Raw genomic sequence first — 20302 nt, 5'->3', positions numbered from 1 at the left:
GGGAAAATTACCCACTGGCCCACTGACTCGTGTTGTTTGTCCGGCTCGCTCGCAGACAGAGGCCTAACAGCAACAATAGGATCCCAGTTATCCATGAATCACTGCTCTGTGATCACAGCAAAGCTGTGAAAACACCGCAAGTTTCCAGAGACATGCAGAACCAGCATATCGTTTCTTGTCAGGGCGGGTAGATAAACAGCATCAGGAGACGAGTATATATATTTGTGAATTTATTCAAGGGCAAATTTGAAATCCTGTGTCGGCAGTTGGATAATGCTTGACAAGGGTCTATCTGGGAAGTTTGCAGCTCGTCGCAATATTCCCCTTCTTGTGAGTGTTGTTGAGAAATTTACTGAAGCAAAGCTAAAAAGACATGTGACAGTGTGACGGACAGGACACGTGGCGAGGGGTGATGGTGAAGGAAGACTGTTGGAGATACCAGGAAAAAGAGGACATGTGGAGAAGTGTGACAAGGGAGGATGATCACATGGAGGAGTCTGACTTGCTGTAGCAAACACAGTCAGTAAATGTGGAAAATAGACAATTTCTGTAACACAACCTATAATACAATATTTATTTATTTGTATTTTACAAATAAACAGTTAAGTCACACATTCCCCTCAGCCACACTTTCTTTCACTTCTGTTCCGGGAACCAGGTGAAACAAACAAAATAAAGTAATAAAACATTTAGATAAACCCAAAATACACAGACCAAAATACATGGTAGAAATTTGTCAGAGTAGTAGGCATAACAAGACCTGCTAAAAAGGTCAACATTTTGCCAGATTCATTTATTGTTTTAGGACAAATATTTCATCTTTTCACAAAGCAAAATCTGTCATGGAAAAATATACTGTTATAATATTTAAACGACACATCAGTACGCAAAAGTTTGACAAAGACATAAGGTTCAAAATAATAAATATATATAATCAAAATTAATTAATTAAGTAATATTGGAAAAAAAGGACGTGAAATTCTTCATTTTTTAAATCACCAATGTGAGTGAAAGCAAAATATGCCGTGGAGTACGAAAACTATTAATTTATAAATGAATTAATTGAAAGAACAATGTCACATGGCAAGACATAACATGAGAACGAATAGTTAAAATACATTTTTTTATTATAATACAGAATAATAATTTAAAGCTCGATCACATTAAAACAAACAGAAAACAATTCTAATTTAAAATACTTGATGCATTAATATTGATTTTTAAACAAGAAGGAGAACGCACGGAACACCAAACAAAGCACGGAAGTGTTTGTACTGATCTCATCTTAAATGAAGGATAACTTGCCCGTCCATGAAGAAGGCTTGATCGGCGGCAGGTGTGCAGGAAAGGCGGGTCGCAGTGGTGCAGGAAGGGGCGGTAACAAAAGAAAAATAGTTTTATATCACATAAACGATTCATATGACTCCGATTCTAATCCCAAGCATTTGTTATTGCATGTAGACAGTAGCGGCTGCACTTTAAAAATCGATATGTTTGCCAGTATAGGTTAGGAATGAGGTATTCCAAGTCCTGCGCACTGTGTAAAAATATATTGGAGTGGCCAGATGTGCTCAACAAGGGCCCCTGATCGCGTCCTACCGTGGCGCCCAGAGTTCCGGGCAGTGACGCCGCTGCTCCGAGGGGCTCAGTGAACAGGTAACACGAACGCACACTCACGCTTAGCGCTCGCGCTCATTTCCTCTGCAGCTGCTGGCTGAGGTTTCCGGCTCCGCCCCCTCCTCCACATCCCGGCCTATAAAAGCGCAGCCTCTCCCCGCCTCTGCACTACTTTCTTCCGTCTGAATCCTCCACACGAGTCGAAGGACAAGCAGACAAAATGGTGAGTAACCGCTCAGGTGGTGACGTAGTTTTCAAGCGGCCTTATCTTTCCGAGTTACGCTTCTCTGGTGACTGATGGAGAAATGTGCTGCGGGGTTTCAGTGTTGCCCAAGAGATTGGTGAGCTGTGAGGATGTGATAAAAGTTTACAGCGGCCTGACGTGGAGCGGGAAGTAGCATGTGACTCACTGACTTCTGTACCCGGAGCTAATCCCGGTCAGGTGACTCCGCTTCAGCAGGCCTCACTCGCAGCACTGCAGCTGGACGGGACTAACATCAGGAATCCTCAACTGTCTGTGTTGGTGCTCCTCATTTAAGAGGGGTTTAGTCGGAGTCACCGTGGCAGTGGGGGATGGATGGATGGATGGATGGAAAAGAGGAGTGGTCTGGCCAGCATAACGGATTTGGCAGCCATTTTTTTTTCTTTCAGTAAAGAGTTTTCAGTGTGAGTCAGATGAAGCGGGAGGGAGTGGACATCCCGGGCTGTTGCGCGGCCCTCTGCAGCCGGGCAGGCAGGATGGGGGAGGAGCCACGGCCTGGAGGGGAGGGGTCCATTCAGGATGGGACTTTTTTTTTTTTTTTTTTTTTTTTTTGCTGAGCCATGGCCTTTCTGCAATTTCATGCATTACGTTCTGCTTCAGGTCTATTGATCCGCCCTTTCCTGATGAAAGTGCTGATGTTTGGCAGAGATTGATCAATAAAGAACTATCAAAGTGAAGGTTTTTCTCCTCCCTCAGGAACAATGTCATTTTGGTATTTCATATCATATAAGCTCATGTACTTTATCACTTTATAACGCTGTGAACAAACCTTTTATTTATGTTTGAGTTAGAACTGTCCAAACGATTGGCTTTAAAAACTAAACTGCACACTTTTAAATCAGTTATGCGAGTGAAACTTGACAGGGGAAAAAAAGATGCCAGTTGAATGTGAAATATTCATTTTATAATTCAATGCACTAAAAATCATATTGTACCCCTAAATTATAAATGCATAAAAATACAATGAAGAAAAAAAATCTAAATCGGAATTAAAATGATTCATTTAAATGGATTAAAAAGCAAACTTTTCTAAGGTGCGCCCTCTTTCTTTGCAGCGTGAGTGTATTTCTATGCATGTGGGCCAAGCCGGCGCCCAGATGGGCAATGCATGCTGGGAGCTGTACTGCCTGGAACACGGGATCCAGCCTGATGGCCAGATGCCTTCTGACAAGACGATTGGAGGAGGGGACGACTCCTTCAACACCTTCTTCAGTGAGACTGGAGCAGGGAAGCATGTCCCAAGAGCCATTTTTGTGGATCTGGAGCCCACAGTCATAGGTGTGACTTGGTAGATCTGCTGTTTACATGTTGCCTGTCAGTCTTACGTTTGCGCTTGTCCTTCAGATGAGGTGCGTACAGGAACCTACCGACAGCTCTTCCACCCGGAGCAGCTGATCACCGGAAAAGAGGATGCTGCTAATAACTATGCCAGAGGCCACTACACCATCGGGAAGGAGATTATTGATCTGGTGTTGGACCGAACACGTAAACTGGTGAGTGGCCTGTGACGTTTTTGGGTTGAGTGTCTGTTTTGGCCTGCTGTTGAGTGATTTGTGATCTGCCTCACAGGCGGATCAATGCACTGGTCTCCAAGGGTTCCTGATCTTCCATTCCTTCGGTGGAGGCACTGGTTCTGGGTTCACTTCCCTCCTGATGGAGCGACTCTCTGTCGATTATGGGAAGAAGTCCAAGCTTGAGTTCGCCGTCTACCCAGCTCCCCAGGTTTCCACTGCTGTGGTGGAGCCCTACAACTCCATCCTGACCACCCACACCACCCTGGAGCACTCTGACTGTGCCTTCATGGTGGACAACGAAGCCATCTACGATATCTGCCGCAGGAACCTGGACATCGAAAGGCCCACCTACACCAACCTGAACAGGCTCATCGGGCAGATTGTGTCCTCCATCACGGCTTCCCTTCGCTTCGATGGCGCCCTGAATGTGGATCTCACTGAGTTCCAGACCAATCTGGTGCCTTACCCTCGTATCCACTTCCCGCTCGCTACCTACGCCCCGGTCATCTCTGCAGAGAAAGCCTACCACGAGCAGCTGTCGGTGGCTGACATCACCAACGCCTGCTTCGAGCCGGCCAACCAGATGGTGAAGTGCGACCCCCGTCACGGTAAATACATGGCGTGCTGCCTGCTGTATCGCGGTGACGTGGTGCCCAAAGACGTCAACTCTGCCATCGCTGCCATCAAAACCAAACGCACCATCCAGTTTGTGGACTGGTGCCCCACCGGCTTCAAGGTGGGCATCAACTACCAGCCCCCCACTGTGGTACCAGGAGGAGACCTGGCCAAGGTGCAGAGGGCGGTGTGCATGCTGAGCAACACCACTGCCATCGCCGAGGCCTGGGCTCGCCTGGACCACAAGTTCGACCTCATGTACGCCAAGAGGGCCTTCGTCCACTGGTATGTGGGGGAGGGGATGGAGGAGGGAGAGTTCTCCGAGGCCAGAGAAGACATGGCAGCGCTGGAGAAGGATTACGAAGAAGTTGGTACCGACAGCATTGGAGATGAGGATGAAGAGGGCGAGGAGTACTAAACAGCATTGCAGCGACACCATTCCATGTCGTGGAAATGATTGGATGAGCAATGTTCTGATGACATGCGTTTGTCAGTATTAATGTAAACAATAAAGGTATCTGCAAAGCAGTTGCTTGTCACTCGTCTGTGCTGCCCACTTTAGACACGTTTACAGTTGACTTGTGGGTGACCAAGTCATCATTTGTCAATATTTAACCCAACAATTGTAGACGCTTGCACTTGTGGCCTTGAAGCATTTACTTACATCATACACTCGTAATCTGGGTCACGTAGGTTTTTTTTTTTTTTTTTTTAATCTATACCTTTGACTCTGAAGAGCAAGGTGCAGAAACTCTAACGGCACTGTTTTTGCTACTTGAATGTGTGTGTTGAATAAGAGGGAACCCTGAACACCAGCTTTGTATTCTTCGTCATGTGTTTGGAGAGTGTTCAGTAGTTCATAAATATACTGACAACATCTTTGACTAAGTTAGTTTCAGAACATTAAGTATTGTTTTCTACACTTTAGGGGGTCAAAGTAACAATTGTGATCACTAATGCCGTGAATAGAAAATAAATCCTGCTCCTTGTGATGGGAAGTCAGAAAAGAACTCACCCATGTGAATATATCTGGAAAATGTCTATTCATCGTTTATTGAACACCTGACTCTTGAAGTATATACCTCAACAAGATATTCAATTTGTGCCAGATAGGCTCGCCACTGCCAAATAAGAGGTACTGCATGATCAAAGCAATAACAGCAGCTTTTATCCGTGTCTATTGTTCCTTGTTTTTATGCGTTTAAAGCGCTTCTGTTGAGTAAATATGCGACCGTGACCTGCAACAGGCTGAAATGAAGACAGGTGTCTGCAGTTACGTCTCCCGGCCGGCAGATGTCAGTCATGAGTCGCGTCGCACTACGCAGCAGGATTATGTGAAGTCAGCGCCGCTTACAGTAAACAAGAGACCGAGCTGTGTTTCATGTCTGACTTGGTTCTGGTAGTGGCTGTTTAGAAAACGAGACTTAGCTCAGTGAAGCCAGAAATGACTGCGCCGCACGGTCGAAGAGAGCAGGCGGGCTGCGAGCACGGGCGGGTCCAGTGACGTTTGCGAACACGAGCAAGTTCTAGACGCTCTATTTTCTCCCTGGCCCAATGGTGACGTCATACGAGTCGTTTTCAGACCTGTGGCCGGGCCAGCGGCCCTGACAGTCGGAAACCAGACGGAGGCGAGGAGTGCTTCATATACGTTTTGACAGCGGTCGTGGCGAAGACTAACGACCGGGCTGTTGGTCACGAAGCGGCGGACACACGACTGCTGATCCCCGCGGAGAGTTTAGGGTCGGAAGGTAGGTCCGGTGGGGACAAGTTGTGAGTTTTCACTGCAAAGAAGTCTCATGTTTTAATTGAAATTCAGTACGAATGTCAGTGTTGCATATAACGCCATTCATTGAAGTAACTGTTACTCATGTTGAGTGTGTTTATAGTAGTTTTACCCCGCGTCATGTCACATAGCTGGAAATAACCCCGCGTCCACTACTGCCCCCTACAGGGCACCCAAGGTTAAGGCCAGGGGACCTAGCTCAGGTCGGAAACCCCCAAACTCATCACTGTTGCAGTTAATATCCCGTTACGTTTTCAACTCGCCAGCCGACATTTGTTCTGCTTTATATTTAGGTACTTGGTCCCACTTTTGGGTCGAACCTCCTAGGTCCTTAGCTAAGTTATACAACTGTACTAGTTCTTCTTTTTTTTTTTTAGATCCTTATTATTAGTGTTGTTTTTCAGGGGAAGTTTATACACTTATTAATGGAGTACCACAGGGTTGTGTAGTTGATCTTTAATAGTTGAATCAAAATAAACATAAATTTTTTATTACCGCAGTTTACTGTAATTTTCCCTATAAATGACGTAGGTTAATGTCAACTCCCTGTAATCGTGGTGATAAAGAAGGTTTTATATGCCTCTCTTGATAAAAAAAATCTGATGTGTCTTTGCCCTCTGCAGGTTAATAAGGTCACCATGGTGGACTACTACAACATCCTGGGTGTGTCCAGAACAGCCACGCAGGATGAAATCAAGAAGGCGTAAGTGTTACGGGTTCACATGTATTTTTACGCATTTTTCTTCAGGGAGGACATCAGGAGCATCAGCGAGTCATTTGAGGGTTGTGCAGAAGATGTATGAGTATAGTGAGACCAGGGAAAAGGACAACAGTAACACTTTCATTCACAAAGATGCTCTTTGCTGAAACCACAGTGTTTACATTTCATGCCCAGATACAGAAAGCTGGCCCTAAAATGGCATCCAGACAAAAACCCAGACAACAAGGAGGAAGCAGAGAGGAAATTCAAGGAAGTCGCGGAAGCCTACGAAGTTCTGTCAGACAGTAAGTGATGTCTTTTATGTTCCAGGTGCATTTAAAGCATGTAAACATTGATATATATGATCAGACTTTTGGTGTATTTTGTTTTAAGTATGGCTAATATTGTCAAAGTGTTGAGATCTAAGCTGCTTAAAGAGAAGTCAAGCGTATTGTTTGTGTCTTTTTCACAGGCAGTAAACGGAACGCGTATGACCGATACGGGAGCGACAGAATGAGACAAGCAGGTGAGAGAGCCTCGCATTTCTGCTTCTATCTTTGGTAACATTGGCTTCGTTTTGCTCACATTCTCTCCTCGGAAACCTTCTAGAAAGCTCCAGCTCAGACTTCCCTTCAGACTTCCCAGGATTCAACTTCACATTCCGCAGGCCAGAAGACGTGTTCAGGGACTTTTTTGGTGACCAGGATCCATTTGCAAATTTCTTTGGTGAGTCACCCATTGTGTGCTTTAAGAGGAGATTTATGCAAGGATTGTAGCTGAAGAAAAACAGGAAGAGATTACATTTTTTATTTTTTTTCAATAGATGATTTGTCGTCCTTCGGTGGCCCATCTTCTCGTCTCGGCCCGAGCCGCTTCTTCTCCTTCCCTTCAGCCGGACGTAAGATCTGAAAACAGCTTGAGCTTCTGTGCTCATGGTGATGTGGTTCATGGTTAATCCTTCTCTTATTTTCCTGTGATGCAGATGACTTCACCTCTTTTTCCAGCCTGGGCGGGTTCCACGGGATGGACGGGTTCGGCGGCGGAGGGTCCAACTTCAAATCCGTATCTACCTCCACTCGCATTGTCAACGGCAAACGCACAACCACAAAGAAGTTTGTGAAGTTTTTATGTTGTCATCGATGTGGTGTGGCATTTGCTGTGTCACTTCCTGTTTGACCCGTCGCCCACTGTAGCTGGCATAAGCTCTGTCGCCGCCTGATCCCGGGATGAAAGAATGAGCTTGTGTTTGATCGGACTCTTTGTTTCTCTGCAGGATTAAAGAGAACGGGCAAGAGCGGACGGAGATTGAGGAGGACGGGATCTTGAAGACAGTTCTGATCAATGGTGAGGGAAAATAGTTCTGTGATTTGGAGGGGGAAATATGAAATGTAAAATAGTGAAGTCAGATTCAGTATGATAATCATAATGTTCTGTGCCATTGATATGAAGTGCTCATAATAATAAATAATATATTCAAATTATTTTACACTTAAATTATTGAAATGGCAATTGATTTTATAATAATATAATATTGTATAATAGTCATAATAACTTCAGTAATAAGCCAACTGTACTTGTATATACATACACTTGTATGTGTTAATTTAATTCAATGTAATTTTCAAGTCGTTACTCAGCAGGTTCAGTGTCGCAGTGTATTACAGTATTACAGTGACAGTATTTCCTTGTGTTTCCAGGGGTGGAGGATGAGATGGCTCTGGCGTTAGAGCTGAGCAAACGAGAAGGGCCTCCCAGCCAGGAGAAGCCCAAACTATTTGACGGATTACCGGCGGGTTCAGAGCGATCGCGGCCCAACCTCCACTCCGCAGGCACGCCTCGCTCCTTTAGCTCCGCCCCCTTTTACCACTACAGCGGCGCCAGCGACGACGAGGACGACGAAGACCTACAGATGGCTTTGGCCTACAGCTTGTCCGTAATGGACGCGGAACAGAGGGCGGCCGCGACCGACGTCATATCAGGTGCTGTGGGAGGGGCCAAAAACACCAAGACCAGGGTCCACACTGACGAAGTCAGGCGCACTAAAGTCACTGTGAACGGGAAGGTAGTGGAGGAGACGGAGGAGAAGTCGGGGGGTGGGAGGAGCAGGGAGAGACAGGTGACCAGGGAAGCAGGGTTCTCACCTCCTTCACAGACGCCACAGCACCAGGCACATGCCCCAGGTCACAATCCTGACTCTGGCGCTCAGACTAACCACACAGTGGAGAAGAAGAAAAACAAGTGCGGCTGCACGCTGTGCTAATGCTCACGCTCATGAGCTTGTGTGGGGTCATCATGGCCACCTGAATATTAACCTTGAGGCTCCAACTGGTGACCTCCAAGATGTCGAAATATCACCTTTAATAATGTGGCGATCGAGTGCAATCTTAACTTAAGTGAAATGATCAGTATTTAAGGGCAGTTCAAGCAAAACTCCGGGATAAGTATTGATATTATCAATGTAACACGTGCACCTTCTGTTGTACATAAGAGCAAAAACACATGCAGTTGGTGGTTGGAAATCATCCGTGGGTGTTTGCACGAAACCTCATTTGAGTTTCCAGCCCTGTTGAGGAGCTTCTGTCTCGGCCTTGTGAACGACTCTTATTGCCAAACAATCGTGAGCCTCACAGAGGTTCAACCTGCCAGCCATAGTTCCTACGGCTTGTGCCATATAAACAACAGCCTCAAATTGCATGAAAAACAGACGTTCACTTCCGTCTTCTAACCTTAATGCAGACACTTGATTTTGAAGTTTTTCCAGTCCAGTGATCACCAATCTGGTGTTTTGTCGACTCAGAAGAAAGGTGCTAACGCTCACTGCATCAAGCCTTAATGGTGTGGTGTAGGACACTAAAGCCTGCGTGAATGTTTCAGCTGTGACTATATCTGTGGCATGTGTTGCTCCAGTGACGCTTCAGGTGCCGGATCTCTGCTACTAACACCAAGCTGAACGTGTCCGTGTTTTGTGCTGCACTTGTTGGACGCTACTGTTTTTCTTTGACTCACGAAAACTGACGTGCTCCCTTTGTTATTGATGACAGATTTTTTGTCTCAGAAAGTAGTTTTTTTTGTATATATGTGTTCTTAAAATGAGATTGTTAATAAAAAAGTCAAGTCAAAACACATGGTGTTATATTGGACTTTTTTAATGGCTCAATTTTAGTTTTGGTGTCTCAGTAATATATATTTTTTATATTATTATTGATTGAAAATTCTAATAAAAGATGAAAAATATAATGAAGAAAAATATATGACAATAATGTGCTGTATTTAAACAATTGAACAAAACTTTTTTTAATAAATTAATTCCCTGAAGATATTTACCAATGACTCTCTGTCTAGTACTAATAGTTAAATGTGCAAATAAATAACTATTGTTTATCCTATGTAACGCTGAGTCATCGCTCCTTCCTTTTGCAGACTCAGATTTTGAGGCTTTCACAAGCTGATTGGCTGTTGCTGCTTCTCAGTCCCGCCCCCTTCTGAGGTAAACCAGTGAGAACTTGGAGAAGCCAAACGCCTTTTTATGTGACGCTCTTTTGTCTCTGTTGACAGGTGACAGGTCAACATGTGGCTGCTGCTGCTGCTTCAGTCTGAAGACACTTTCAGATGTATTTAATGTTAATGTATGAGATGAGTAATATATCTGCTTCTGGAATTAAAGACTGGCGTTACAGCAAATGCTGCAGTTCCATCTTGTGTGTCTGCAGGGCATGAAACGGTAGGTGTTTATGTTGGACACGCCCCCTCCCACACAGTCCAGACTGTGTCACTGTATGTTTGTTTTTATGTGTTCTGAGGACTTCGTTTGTATGGGTGAAAACACAGGTGTATTTTTCAAACCTAGTTTTAGTGTAGGTCTAAGCTTTGATCTTGCATTGTGCATAGCTGAATGCAGTTTCGGTGTGTGTGTTGTTAAGTGGATGGGATTTGTCTTATGTGTTGTGTTTGTGTATTTCCCTGTGTGTGTTCAGCTCGATTCATTCTGTACAACTACATTTCTTAAGTTCATTTATTTCTAGTGTAGATCTGGCTGGGCATGTTTTCACGGAGGGTTTGGTGTGTGCGAACATGTGTAGGACGTTGTGGGGATGCTTTGCCAGTCCCCACAAGGTTAAGCCACAATTTGAGGATTAAAACTTCAAAATAACCTCAACATTATAATGCATTTTAAGTTAGGTTCAGTGTCCTGGTTAAGGTTAGCCGTGTGTTTTGGATGGTTAGGTTTCGGGTGAGAGGCTGGGGAAAGCATGAAAGCCAATGAAATGTCCCCAAAAACACAAAAACATGGATGTGTGTGTTTTGACTTTGCTTTGTATTCACTTTTAGGATTGGTTTGTGTGTGTTGAGATGTGCTATGAGCTTGGTTTAAGGCAGGGTGTGCTGTTCGCATTTGTTAGCTATACTCGTGGGGACCTTGATTCTTGGAAACACACCTCCCTTTCTTTGCTTTGTGGGGACATTATTGGCGGTCCCCACAAGGTTAAGCCTCAATTTGAGGATTCAAATTTCAAATTGATTTACAATTATAAATTGGTGGAAGAGTCCTGTGTTGGATTCACCTTTGGTTTGGGTGAAAGGCTAAGGAAAGCAAAAAAGTCAATGGAAGTCAAAAGTGTGCGTATGCTTTTTATTTTTTGTGTTTTTATTAGTGTTTTACTGGAGTTTGTTTTTTAGACGGTATAAGTATGTATGATGTGTGGGGTGCATATGTGTGGGCTCGTTGTGTTGTATCAGTGAATCAGTGTATCAGCAGAATGGTATGCATGTTACTGTTCATGACATTTAAACGGTATGTTTGTTCTACTGGACAAAAGACGACGAGTTTCTTGCTGCATCACATCACAGATTTATTCTTCTGAGGTCAAAAATACATTTTTATAGATATTTGTCTGCTACATGAACTCAAGACACTGGTTTGGGTGACTTATTTACATGGACCACACATCAATCAAAGGTAATACGACGATTTGACGCAGTGACGGAGAAAGAACCAACAGCTTCAAAGTGACAGACGATGCTGTTAAATAAGGCGAATTGAAAACTTTGGGGGCGATGAGAAGCTAGACGGCGCCGGGATGGTGATACATCACCAGTCTTTTTCTTTTTTTTTTTTTTACTGACAATCTTAAGTGTCTTGCAGAGTTTGTAGGAATTCATCAGGAACCTGAGCCGTTGTGGAAAGAATCATGCTGGATTTAAGATCAAGTATGACTGAATTGTTATATACATTGATTATAAAACTCTGCGTCCCGGGGGTGTGTCTGTTTTTCAATCGCTTTTCAAAGCCAGTTCTTCGGTGCATCTTCACTGTGGGAGAGCTTTCAAGATGGCGTTCACCTCCTCGGCGACGGCCGTCAGCGCAAACTCAAACTGATCCTGCACCAGAGTGGAATCTCTATCAATGGTTTGTGGCTAGGGTGAGGGGGTGGGGGGGAGGGGGTGTGCATGAGCAGGGACAGGGACGTACCTTTGTGCGAACCAAACCTGGTCTCTGATCTCTGATGTGCTCCAGTGCGGCAGCGATGTCAATCTCTTTCACTCCTGCAGAAAAACAAAGACCTGTTGGTGGAAGGCGTTTGTCTGCTTTTGCCCGGGGTGTTTGTTGTGTCTCTGAGGTCGACGTGTGTCTCAGATATTCCCCTGAAGCGTTTGGCTAGTTCACCTTTAGCCATGCGGTTCAACACCATGTCGATCAGGATGTAGGTGCCGGTTCTCCCGGTGCCGTCACTGCGGTGGGAACAAGGAAACACACACTTACTCCACAGACCTTGGACTGGCTCAGTAACCTCAGTGCAACACAGAAGCAGCCTCCTCGCACACGCTTCACTTTAATGGTTTAGTTGCTTACATTCTAATAAAACGTCTCTAACCCTGAAACACAACCGCTTTTTCCATGGTACAAGCGAGTGACAACAGTATTTACTTGTGCGACAGTGACAAAACAAGATAGAATATCCATTACTGACATTTTAAATTCTGTATATGATAAAAATGGACTGGATTAACAGTAACAGTAGTGTCAATAATTCAGGTTATTCATGTTAACATCAAAACATTACTGTACATTGATATCTACCCATTTGTTGTGAAATGAAGGATAAATAATGGCAATAAAGTATATTCTACGATACATAAATAAATATTTCTCTTCATGCTGTGACGGTAGAAATGTACCTGCAATGCACGATAATGGGGCAGGAGCGACCTCTGTAGCATTTGTTAACTTTCCTGGAAAACATTCAAAACAAGCAGCAGAGAAAGACAAAGAGACAGACAGCTTGATTATGATCGATACACTTTCAGACCATACACAAGCACACGGTGACACGAGATGGACGCTGGGTTACACAGATGGAAAGATGCGGTGGTGAAAGATGATGGGAAAGAAGAGGACAGAAAGAGTCACTGTCCCTCTTTTGCAAGTCGCCATTCACACCTGCCAATGCTCATTTTTGTGACTATGCAACTGGAGCCAGAGTACTAGCTGCAAACCCCAAAAATGACACTGGGAGATGTTAAATTGCAAACCTATCAACCTGCAGACGGGGAGAGAGGGAGAGAGCGGAGAAGACAGAGAGCCGGAGGAGGGATGGACGGAGCAAACGTGGGGGGGTGATAGGTTTGGCCAGACGACAAGGACAGAAATATGAGATGAGTGGTGAAAAGAGCGGGATATTTTTGCGAGAAATTCAGATGAAAAAACAATCTTGAAATGTATGTTTTATGCATGGTCATATTAAGAACGTAAAAAAAGTCTTTGTTTTTCTCATCATATTTGGATATAAGCTCAAAGAGGACATGAATACCTGCGGAAGTCCAGCAGAGGGCGGGTGGAGGTGGGGATGCCGTCGGCCGGCCAGCTCAGCAGGTGGAACTGAGTCAAAGTTCTTGTCTCTTGGGTTTGTACATTCTTCAGGTAAAAGCTTCGCACCAAAAAGTCCTTACACCAGATGTGCTCGGAGACCAGGTTCACCTGAGAAGGACGACAGTGAAACGTTTCTAATCTCGTCGCCATTAAAAAAATCCCCTCGAGTTTCCAGTATTAAAAATATATTTGATATGATCTTGAAACGCTCAGATTAGGGGGTGAATATACGATACCATATGCATCACGATACTTGGGTCACAACACAATTAAGAACATGATATATCATGACATCACAATATTGTGACGTATAACATCCTGAAAACATCCTAGCTCGATGTTTATTTTCGAACTAAGAAGCCAAGAAGGTTGCATTGGGCAGGTGTTGCTATTTTGTCGGCCATCTTGGCATGACATACGATAGCGCATCTGCGCCATCTACTGTCGTGGAGGAGTGGGAGTCATGTTTTACTAGTGCTTCGCCGAAATATTCACAAAAAAATAATGTATTAGGAAATGAAATATCTATATTATACCAGATCAAATCAATATTTTTCACGCTTTTCTCTCTGATCCCATCACATCCAATGTGACGTCAGAACTTCACATCTCCAGAGGTTCTGGAGCTCGAGGTGAGGCATAAAAATGAAAGGAGAACAACCTCACAATGTGGTACCAACACATCATGGGATCAGAGTTCAGCACTTGAAGCACACACATCACAAAAGTCAAAAATGCAGGCTAGGGCCATGTTTAACTCCAATAATAACAATAAAAACAAGACCTACACTAAATAAAGCAGTAAATAAATGTAAACATCCCCTGCCGCACATGAATTTCAGGGGAATTTCATGTTTTTGTTGCAAATAAAAGACATTTCTTGTCAACATTAGTTGTAATTAAGGAGAGCTGAACTGTCAACTGTATGTTAAGATAAAACTTACAGATAGATTGATATATCTACTTCGTAAAAATCCTGTTGAATCGTATAGTTGTGTGTGAAATAAAGCTCACACAGCTGCATGATGCGCAGCTATTTGACAGCGAGTGGTGGGGGGTTAAAGTTTCCTCCTCCGCAGAGCTCCACATGCATCATAAAAATAATATTACGAGCAGAAATCCCAGAGTCCAACCTCGTAGATGTGGTAGAGAGACGACCCCTCATCGGGCCAGTAGCGCTCACACTGCTTCTCTCCGTCTTCAGCCAGCGCGCTCATCATCACGATCACGGTGCAGCCGTTCTCCCAAACCATCTGTGGGGTGAATGCAAGACACATGGTCAGTGGCGCCGAGACATCAGGTGTCATCACTTGTATGAGGAGTCGCGCCTGACAGGATGCACTGACCTGCCAGAAATCTGCCACGGTGTGAGGCAGCGGGCCCTGGGTGGCGATGTAGGAGGGCTGTCGCGGGTCATGGTCAAACTGAAGAGAGAGTACAGTGAATCTATGAAGCCTGAGTTCATGCCATTCTTTTCTGCTTTAGGATTTGAGCATGTTTCAAATAAAATGTGTTAGATGTAGTAGTACTGCAGTACTACACTGAATGTTAGTGTTAAAGACGTACAATGATGCTGGCGTTGATGTAATCCTGCTTGCTGGAGTTCATCTCGGCTTTCAGCTTCACACGAGAATGATCATCTGAAAACAAGGAGTTGTACATTTAGTTGTAATCTGAATTATGAGGCGATACTAAAAAGCAAGATACATTGAATAAATAAAGAGAAAATAAACGACTTAAGCAAGAGGAGTTTGACAGAAATGACAAGAGGACTCACAGGGGAGGGAGTCAGCTGATCTGTTCTTGTCCATGTTCCTGGGTGACTGGGCCACGGCCACAGAACTGGGGTCGGCCTGGTAGGAGCACAGCGCCTCCCACTCCTTCAGCAGACGGTCCTTGTTGCGCAGGTGATCCTCCATGTAGGCCTGGCGGAGATGACCGTGTTAAATCTGACAATGAAATACAGTCAGGGGAGGCGCACTGGCTCACTAGTATCATGTGACCGGTGGAGATGTCCATGTTGGACTGAGCGGGCTCCTCGCTCCAGGACGGGGTGGAGCTGTGGGTGGACGACGGGCTGTGTTGGGGTCCGTCACTGAATTGGGATGAGACACTGCTGACCCTGGAGGTGTCAGTCCCCCGTCGACCCCCGGCTCCCGGGCCCATCGCGGTGCCGGCCATTCCGCTGCTGACCCCGGCCACACAGTCCTGGCGACACAGAGACGATTTGGAAGCCATGTGCTGCCGACACAGCTCCTGAGCAGATCATTCAGTCAGACTTTTTGGTCAAGTTTGTATTAGAATATAAGTAAATATCTCATGGGGCTTTATTATCAAGCATGTCTTATCTCAAATACCCAAGCCATGAGGAGCGTCCTACCTGGTAGTCAAAGTGGGTTTCGGCCCCGCCCTCTGGCCCCAGACCGATTTTCCCGTTGGCCACATGCTGTGCGTGATGTTTGACACAAGCTATGGCTGTGGCCACGACCAACACAGCGCCGACGACTGCCATGGAAACAAGGGTGATGACCGTTCCGCTGGAGCCCTGGGAGACCTTGCTGACATGAGGGAGACCCCTGGAAACCGTCCTCTGTGAGAAACCGAGGACAAAACAAGCTGTTGACTGACAGTGAGGACTGCTTATTTATCATCGAACTCATGGTTCACCAGTTTTTCCATCTCTGTAAAATGTTTTTTTTTTCTTCTCCACGGCGATGTTTGACATTCAGCCGAAAAGGGCATCTGACTGTTCATCCACTCTCATTTCAGACTATTGGAGATAGCGCTGCTGATTAAAGGCCTGGATCAGGACCAGAAATAGGTTAATGGCACCTGTGGCGGTGGTTGCCATAGCACCTGGGATCCGTGAGCCACAAAGGAGGTGGGGAAGGCGGGGGGGGGTGTGGGCTGCAGCAGACAAAACACCATGGCAACAAGTGAAATACTGGTTGTCAGGCTGTGACCTGTTAATTTGTCCTGGCTGCTCGCACACAAGAGCGTGTGTGTGTTGTGGCGGACTGAAATGCATTCGCTGGGAAAAGGATGAGGACAGTATCCGGCTTTTCTCTCCACCGCCATGGACGCCGACTTGAGAATCATAAATGTGCTTTCTCACTGCTCTCATATACATTATATAATCAGATGCTTTTGAGCAATAATAACATCAAAAAATAATCAAGATTAAAATACTTTAATAATCTGGTGAGCGTTTGAACATCTCGCAAAAGTCAAAACAACAATATCAACGTTTTGTCATAAATATGTAAATAAATAAAGATATTAAAATACAATAAAGCGATAAAATAAAAATCAAAATGATCATAAAATAAATTGGTTTAGGATATAAAGCATCAATAATATGCAATAATATCTCTGAACATTTACCTCCCCGACACCTGCTTGCTCGATTTTCAGGCCGGTTTCTGACTCCAGGAAGTTCTTCTCTGACACTAACAGGACAACAAAACAAACATAGCCAACATAAAGGGGACGTGTTTGGACAGTCAAAATAACGTAAATGTACAGTGAAGGGGTTCGTGTGTGTGTTCTCACCTGCTTTAGCAGCCACCTCCGCAGCTGTCATGTTGTTTTCATTCTGACGGACACGAAACGTCAAAGCTGGACCCACCACACTGCAAACACGCAGATTAAAAATGAAGGGAAACACTTCAAGGGGTTTCTGTCATTTATAAAAACTATAAACAAACAGGAAAACAAACAATAATTCTGCTTATGTCAGATAGATAGCTCTCTCCTACACAACCAAATGACAAAGTGAACATCGATAATTTAGAAATTAAACTTAAAACCAGCAGAAAGCTCAAATAGCACTGTAGCAGACTGATCTTCACTCTTTCTTAATTCTTTAAAAATGCTGTAAAACATTCAGTTCCCCACAAATAGAAGGAAGCTAAAATAATATTGCAAATATGCACTGTACAATAGTACGCGGAATCTCATTTTGTAATGTCAAAAATATCTGCTTGGTTTATTGTTTTCTTGCAGTCTCAGCACCCATGCTTTTTTTCCACTTCATTTTATGTATTATTGTTGTTACCTGATGTTTATAAAGCTGCTGGTTTTCAGGTGTATCTTATCCGCCAACAGCTCCAGCAGCTTCACTCCATCATATAAACTCAGAGGGCTGGGCAGAGCAAAACGTGATTATAGCCCGAGATCACTTGTGATCAACAAGATTAGAAGGCGTCCCTACCTCTGGTTGGTGTAAATGTATCCGTACTCCTCTTTTCCTCCCACGTCCTCCACCTGCGGAGGCTTATGCTCACTTAGCTCTTGAGCAGCTCCTGGTGCGGCCTGAGGAGGCTGCAAGGGTGTCGCTGGGAGGCCGGTGCTCTTGACAGCGGGTGAAGACAGCGCAGCAGCCGGGGTGGCTTGAGGGGCAGCGGGTCGACCTGAAGAGAGGACCTTCTCTGCTTTGGATCCAGTGTTGACCTTTGACATCTGAATCTAGAGCAAGACAAAGATTGTTAACAGCCATGTTTGAGAACAAGCTGTAGATTTTTGACGCACCTCTTTCAGGCTGATGAGATCTTTCTCTGTTGGCTCTATGAGGTGACGGCCAGAGAGGAGTTTTACTAGTCAGGAAAGTATCAAACAAGGCTACAGGTGAAGCTACTGACCTGCTTTATCTTGGGTCTGCAGTAACTGTAGTATCAGGGCTAGTTCATACAGCTGTTCCTGGCTCAGTTCACTGGGGGAAATGCCATACTTCTGCAGGACTCCTGACATCCTGTCCAGCAAGCCGTCTGGAAAACACAAACTGAATTACCATCCCAGCGCACACTTCTATTATATTGCAGTAAAACGTTACAGAATTAATCGCGTTAAAGTAAAACATGGCTCTGTAATCCATTAACCTCAACACAGAGCCGAATATTTCAATTGAAATAGTAATTTCAAAGACCAGGATTTGAAGATTTTAAGGAGTCAAACCTCAAAAATGAAGGCCACAGATTCCACTCAGATTCACAAGGGCCGTGCTCCTCACCTGTGTCTCCAGACACGCTGCTGAATTGCGGCGTCTTATTTGGAATTGGGTTTTGCTGTCTAGCAGCTGGTTTGCTATCGAACGGGTAGTTCCCCACGTAGTCCACCGGCATCTCCATTTCAGCGACGTCATAGTAAGGCAGACCTGATGGCAGGCAGGAAATATCAAGTCACCGCAGCAGAAGCAGGTCTGGAGCTGTACTGTTGTCGCACCTGCAGGGACCATGGCGGCAGAGCCTCGGTGGCGGTAGGAAGGCTGATCAGGCGACAGGTAGAGAGACAAGGCTTCTTGCAGCATCTGCCTGTCACGCTCTCTCTGACTGGGCTGGGACCAAGACGAAGGTCTGCCATAACCGCCCCCGGGTCTGATGAGAGACCGCTCCACCTCGTCTTGGTACCGATGCTGAGCGAGAAACAGCCAGCAGTTTTTAGGAGAACGTGACTCAGCAGGCACTGTGTGTGTACCTGTCGGTATGTGTACGGGTCGATAGACGCCGTCTGCATTTGAAGCAGGGACTGCGGATGCTCCACATTCATGTAGTCCAGGTAGTTATCAGCAGGAGCAGAGGAACCGGATTTGGAGGTGTGATGGTGGGAGGGCTGCTGTTTGGACCTGGTCACACAGAGAGAGAGAGAGAGAGGAGAGCAGTCAGATGATATGCAAAGTCAACATCAATAACAAGAGGACAATGTTACACTTACAGGGACGTTGGAGATGAGGAGGAGGAGTTGGGCCTGGATGGGTGTGTGGTGTGAGGAACTCTTTTCAACTCCTTAGACAAAATATACTGGGTAATTTTGTCCTGCCAGGAAAGTCCTGTACACAAGCACAAAATATCATATCACAGTTATATTTTCAGTATGTAAATAAATAAAAGTATATTAAAGCATAACGGTTGATATATAAGCAGCCTTTTGGGCACCTCACTACTTCAATTCTACTCCCCAAGTGTCACGTCGCCGATGACTCATGGCAGCATTTGATTAAAGCAATGAAATAAGCTTTAATTTTACAATTAACTTCCTTAAGATGGGACAGAAATATCAGGCAATCGGATCTGCTTACTGGGAAGGCATGTAATCCCTGCGTGATGTCATCTTGATGAAGAGGCAAGCGGTAGCAACAGATAACTACGGAAGTGCCATTCATCGGGACGGATGACTCTCAGTCACGATTTCTTCAGGGATTCACTTAGTTAGTTAGTTAACAGCTTATTTTGGAACCTTTACAATCCAAAACAAATCAAGTACAACATGGTCTTCTTGTTTTCAATGCTGTTTAAGTCTAAGGATAAAAATAAAATCAACAATTTACATTTCTAAGCCTGAGAAGTTGCATGTCATGATATGTATGAACCCACCATTGAGGCTGCACATTATTTAGCCCATCACTTTTAGAAGAAACTTTCAAAGAGACATGAAAGCGTCCCCCCCACCTTATGGTACATTTAAGTAAACTACACTTCCAGTCCAACAAAGAAAATGCACCTCACCTTGTTGCATGAGCTGCTTGAGGACGTCCTGCATCCTCCTCAGAACAGCGACTGACACCTGATACTGGACTCGGTCCTGCTTGGAACTGAGGCACTGACCAAAGAGGCCATCTGCAGGGGGGGGGGGTAAAACCGAAAGACGTGTTTTTGCCACATTGCATGTAACGGGAGATGAAATTTATCACTTTTTTTCAGGTTCCCAACCGAGAACCGTACATTTGTGACGCACGCTACTGCAAAGTCTGCCCTTGAGGTAAAGGAATGCAGCCTCTTTTTTTTCCTCGGTAGCCCATTCTACCGGGGATAAAAGCGGTGAGTCATATTTTCAATCGCAACCCACGCACTTTATACCTCCGACCAGAGTGCCATTGACGAGGATCGAGCGCATTTCAAAGCTGCTCAACATTTTTATATAACAGGTTTGAAATCACTTCAGTTGGAAA

At 44.9% G+C, this 20302-nt stretch overlaps 3 protein-coding genes across 5 annotated transcripts in view; 2 read left to right on the top strand and 1 right to left on the bottom strand.

Annotated features, from left to right (window-relative positions):
• Positions 1-1748: 1748 nt before the first annotated feature.
• LOC128766131 (tubulin alpha chain) lies at positions 1749-4551 on the top strand. Its single transcript, XM_053877541.1, has 4 exons — positions 1749-1840; positions 2935-3157; positions 3224-3372; positions 3449-4551. The coding sequence occupies exons 1-4, from the start codon at positions 1838-1840 to the stop codon at positions 4424-4426; spliced, it is 1353 nt and encodes a 450-aa protein (XP_053733516.1). The 5' UTR covers positions 1749-1837; the 3' UTR covers positions 4427-4551.
• A 762-nt stretch (positions 4552-5313) lies between these two features.
• On the top strand, positions 5314-11859 carry dnajb2 (DnaJ heat shock protein family (Hsp40) member B2). Of its 2 annotated transcripts, XM_053876569.1 has the most exons (11): positions 5317-5756; positions 6415-6494; positions 6687-6796; positions 6964-7017; positions 7101-7217; positions 7315-7389; positions 7474-7603; positions 7765-7835; positions 8189-8470; positions 9912-9978; positions 10047-11859. In XM_053876569.1, the coding sequence occupies exons 2-10, from the start codon at positions 6430-6432 to the stop codon at positions 9938-9940; spliced, it is 933 nt and encodes a 310-aa protein (XP_053732544.1). In that variant the 5' UTR covers positions 5317-5756; positions 6415-6429; the 3' UTR covers positions 9941-9978; positions 10047-11859. The 2 variants fall into 2 exon arrangements, with proteins under 2 accessions (XP_053732543.1, XP_053732544.1); XM_053876568.1 differs by lacking the exons at positions 9912-9978; positions 10047-11859 and having other exon boundaries at positions 5314-5756; positions 8189-9869.
• ptprna (protein tyrosine phosphatase receptor type Na) overlaps positions 11290-20302 on the bottom strand; it is a 12636-nt gene continuing 3623 nt past the window's right edge. The window contains exons 3-24 of one of the 2 annotated variants that reach the window (XM_053876565.1): positions 19860-19970; positions 19069-19183; positions 18832-18979; positions 18580-18769; positions 18368-18511; positions 18000-18125; positions 17890-17924; positions 17573-17826; positions 17417-17503; positions 16912-16991; positions 16744-16808; positions 15740-15949; positions 15349-15615; positions 15137-15284; positions 14926-14999; positions 14706-14783; positions 14493-14612; positions 13301-13467; positions 12669-12722; positions 12157-12221; positions 11962-12035; positions 11290-11870 (exon numbers count right to left, since the gene is read on the bottom strand). In XM_053876565.1, the coding sequence (XP_053732540.1) occupies positions 11799-11870; positions 11962-12035; positions 12157-12221; positions 12669-12722; positions 13301-13467; positions 14493-14612; positions 14706-14783; positions 14926-14999; positions 15137-15284; positions 15349-15615; positions 15740-15949; positions 16744-16808; positions 16912-16991; positions 17417-17503; positions 17573-17826; positions 17890-17924; positions 18000-18125; positions 18368-18511; positions 18580-18769; positions 18832-18979; positions 19069-19183; positions 19860-19970 (2684 nt within the window). In that variant the 3' untranslated portion in view covers positions 11290-11798. The remainder of the gene's footprint in view (positions 11871-11961; positions 12036-12156; positions 12222-12668; positions 12723-13300; positions 13468-14492; positions 14613-14705; positions 14784-14925; positions 15000-15136; positions 15285-15348; positions 15616-15739; positions 15950-16743; positions 16809-16911; positions 16992-17416; positions 17504-17572; positions 17827-17889; positions 17925-17999; positions 18126-18367; positions 18512-18579; positions 18770-18831; positions 18980-19068; positions 19184-19859; positions 19971-20302) is intronic. The other variant, XM_053876566.1, reaches the window with a different exon arrangement.

The sequence above is a fragment of the Synchiropus splendidus genome, chromosome 10 (genome assembly GCF_027744825.2).
Source record: "Synchiropus splendidus isolate RoL2022-P1 chromosome 10, RoL_Sspl_1.0, whole genome shotgun sequence".
Lineage (NCBI taxonomy): Eukaryota > Metazoa > Chordata > Actinopteri > Syngnathiformes > Callionymidae > Synchiropus > Synchiropus splendidus.
Note: the sequence above shows the minus strand (reverse complement) of the source record. Positions and strands in the feature narration are given on the sequence as shown.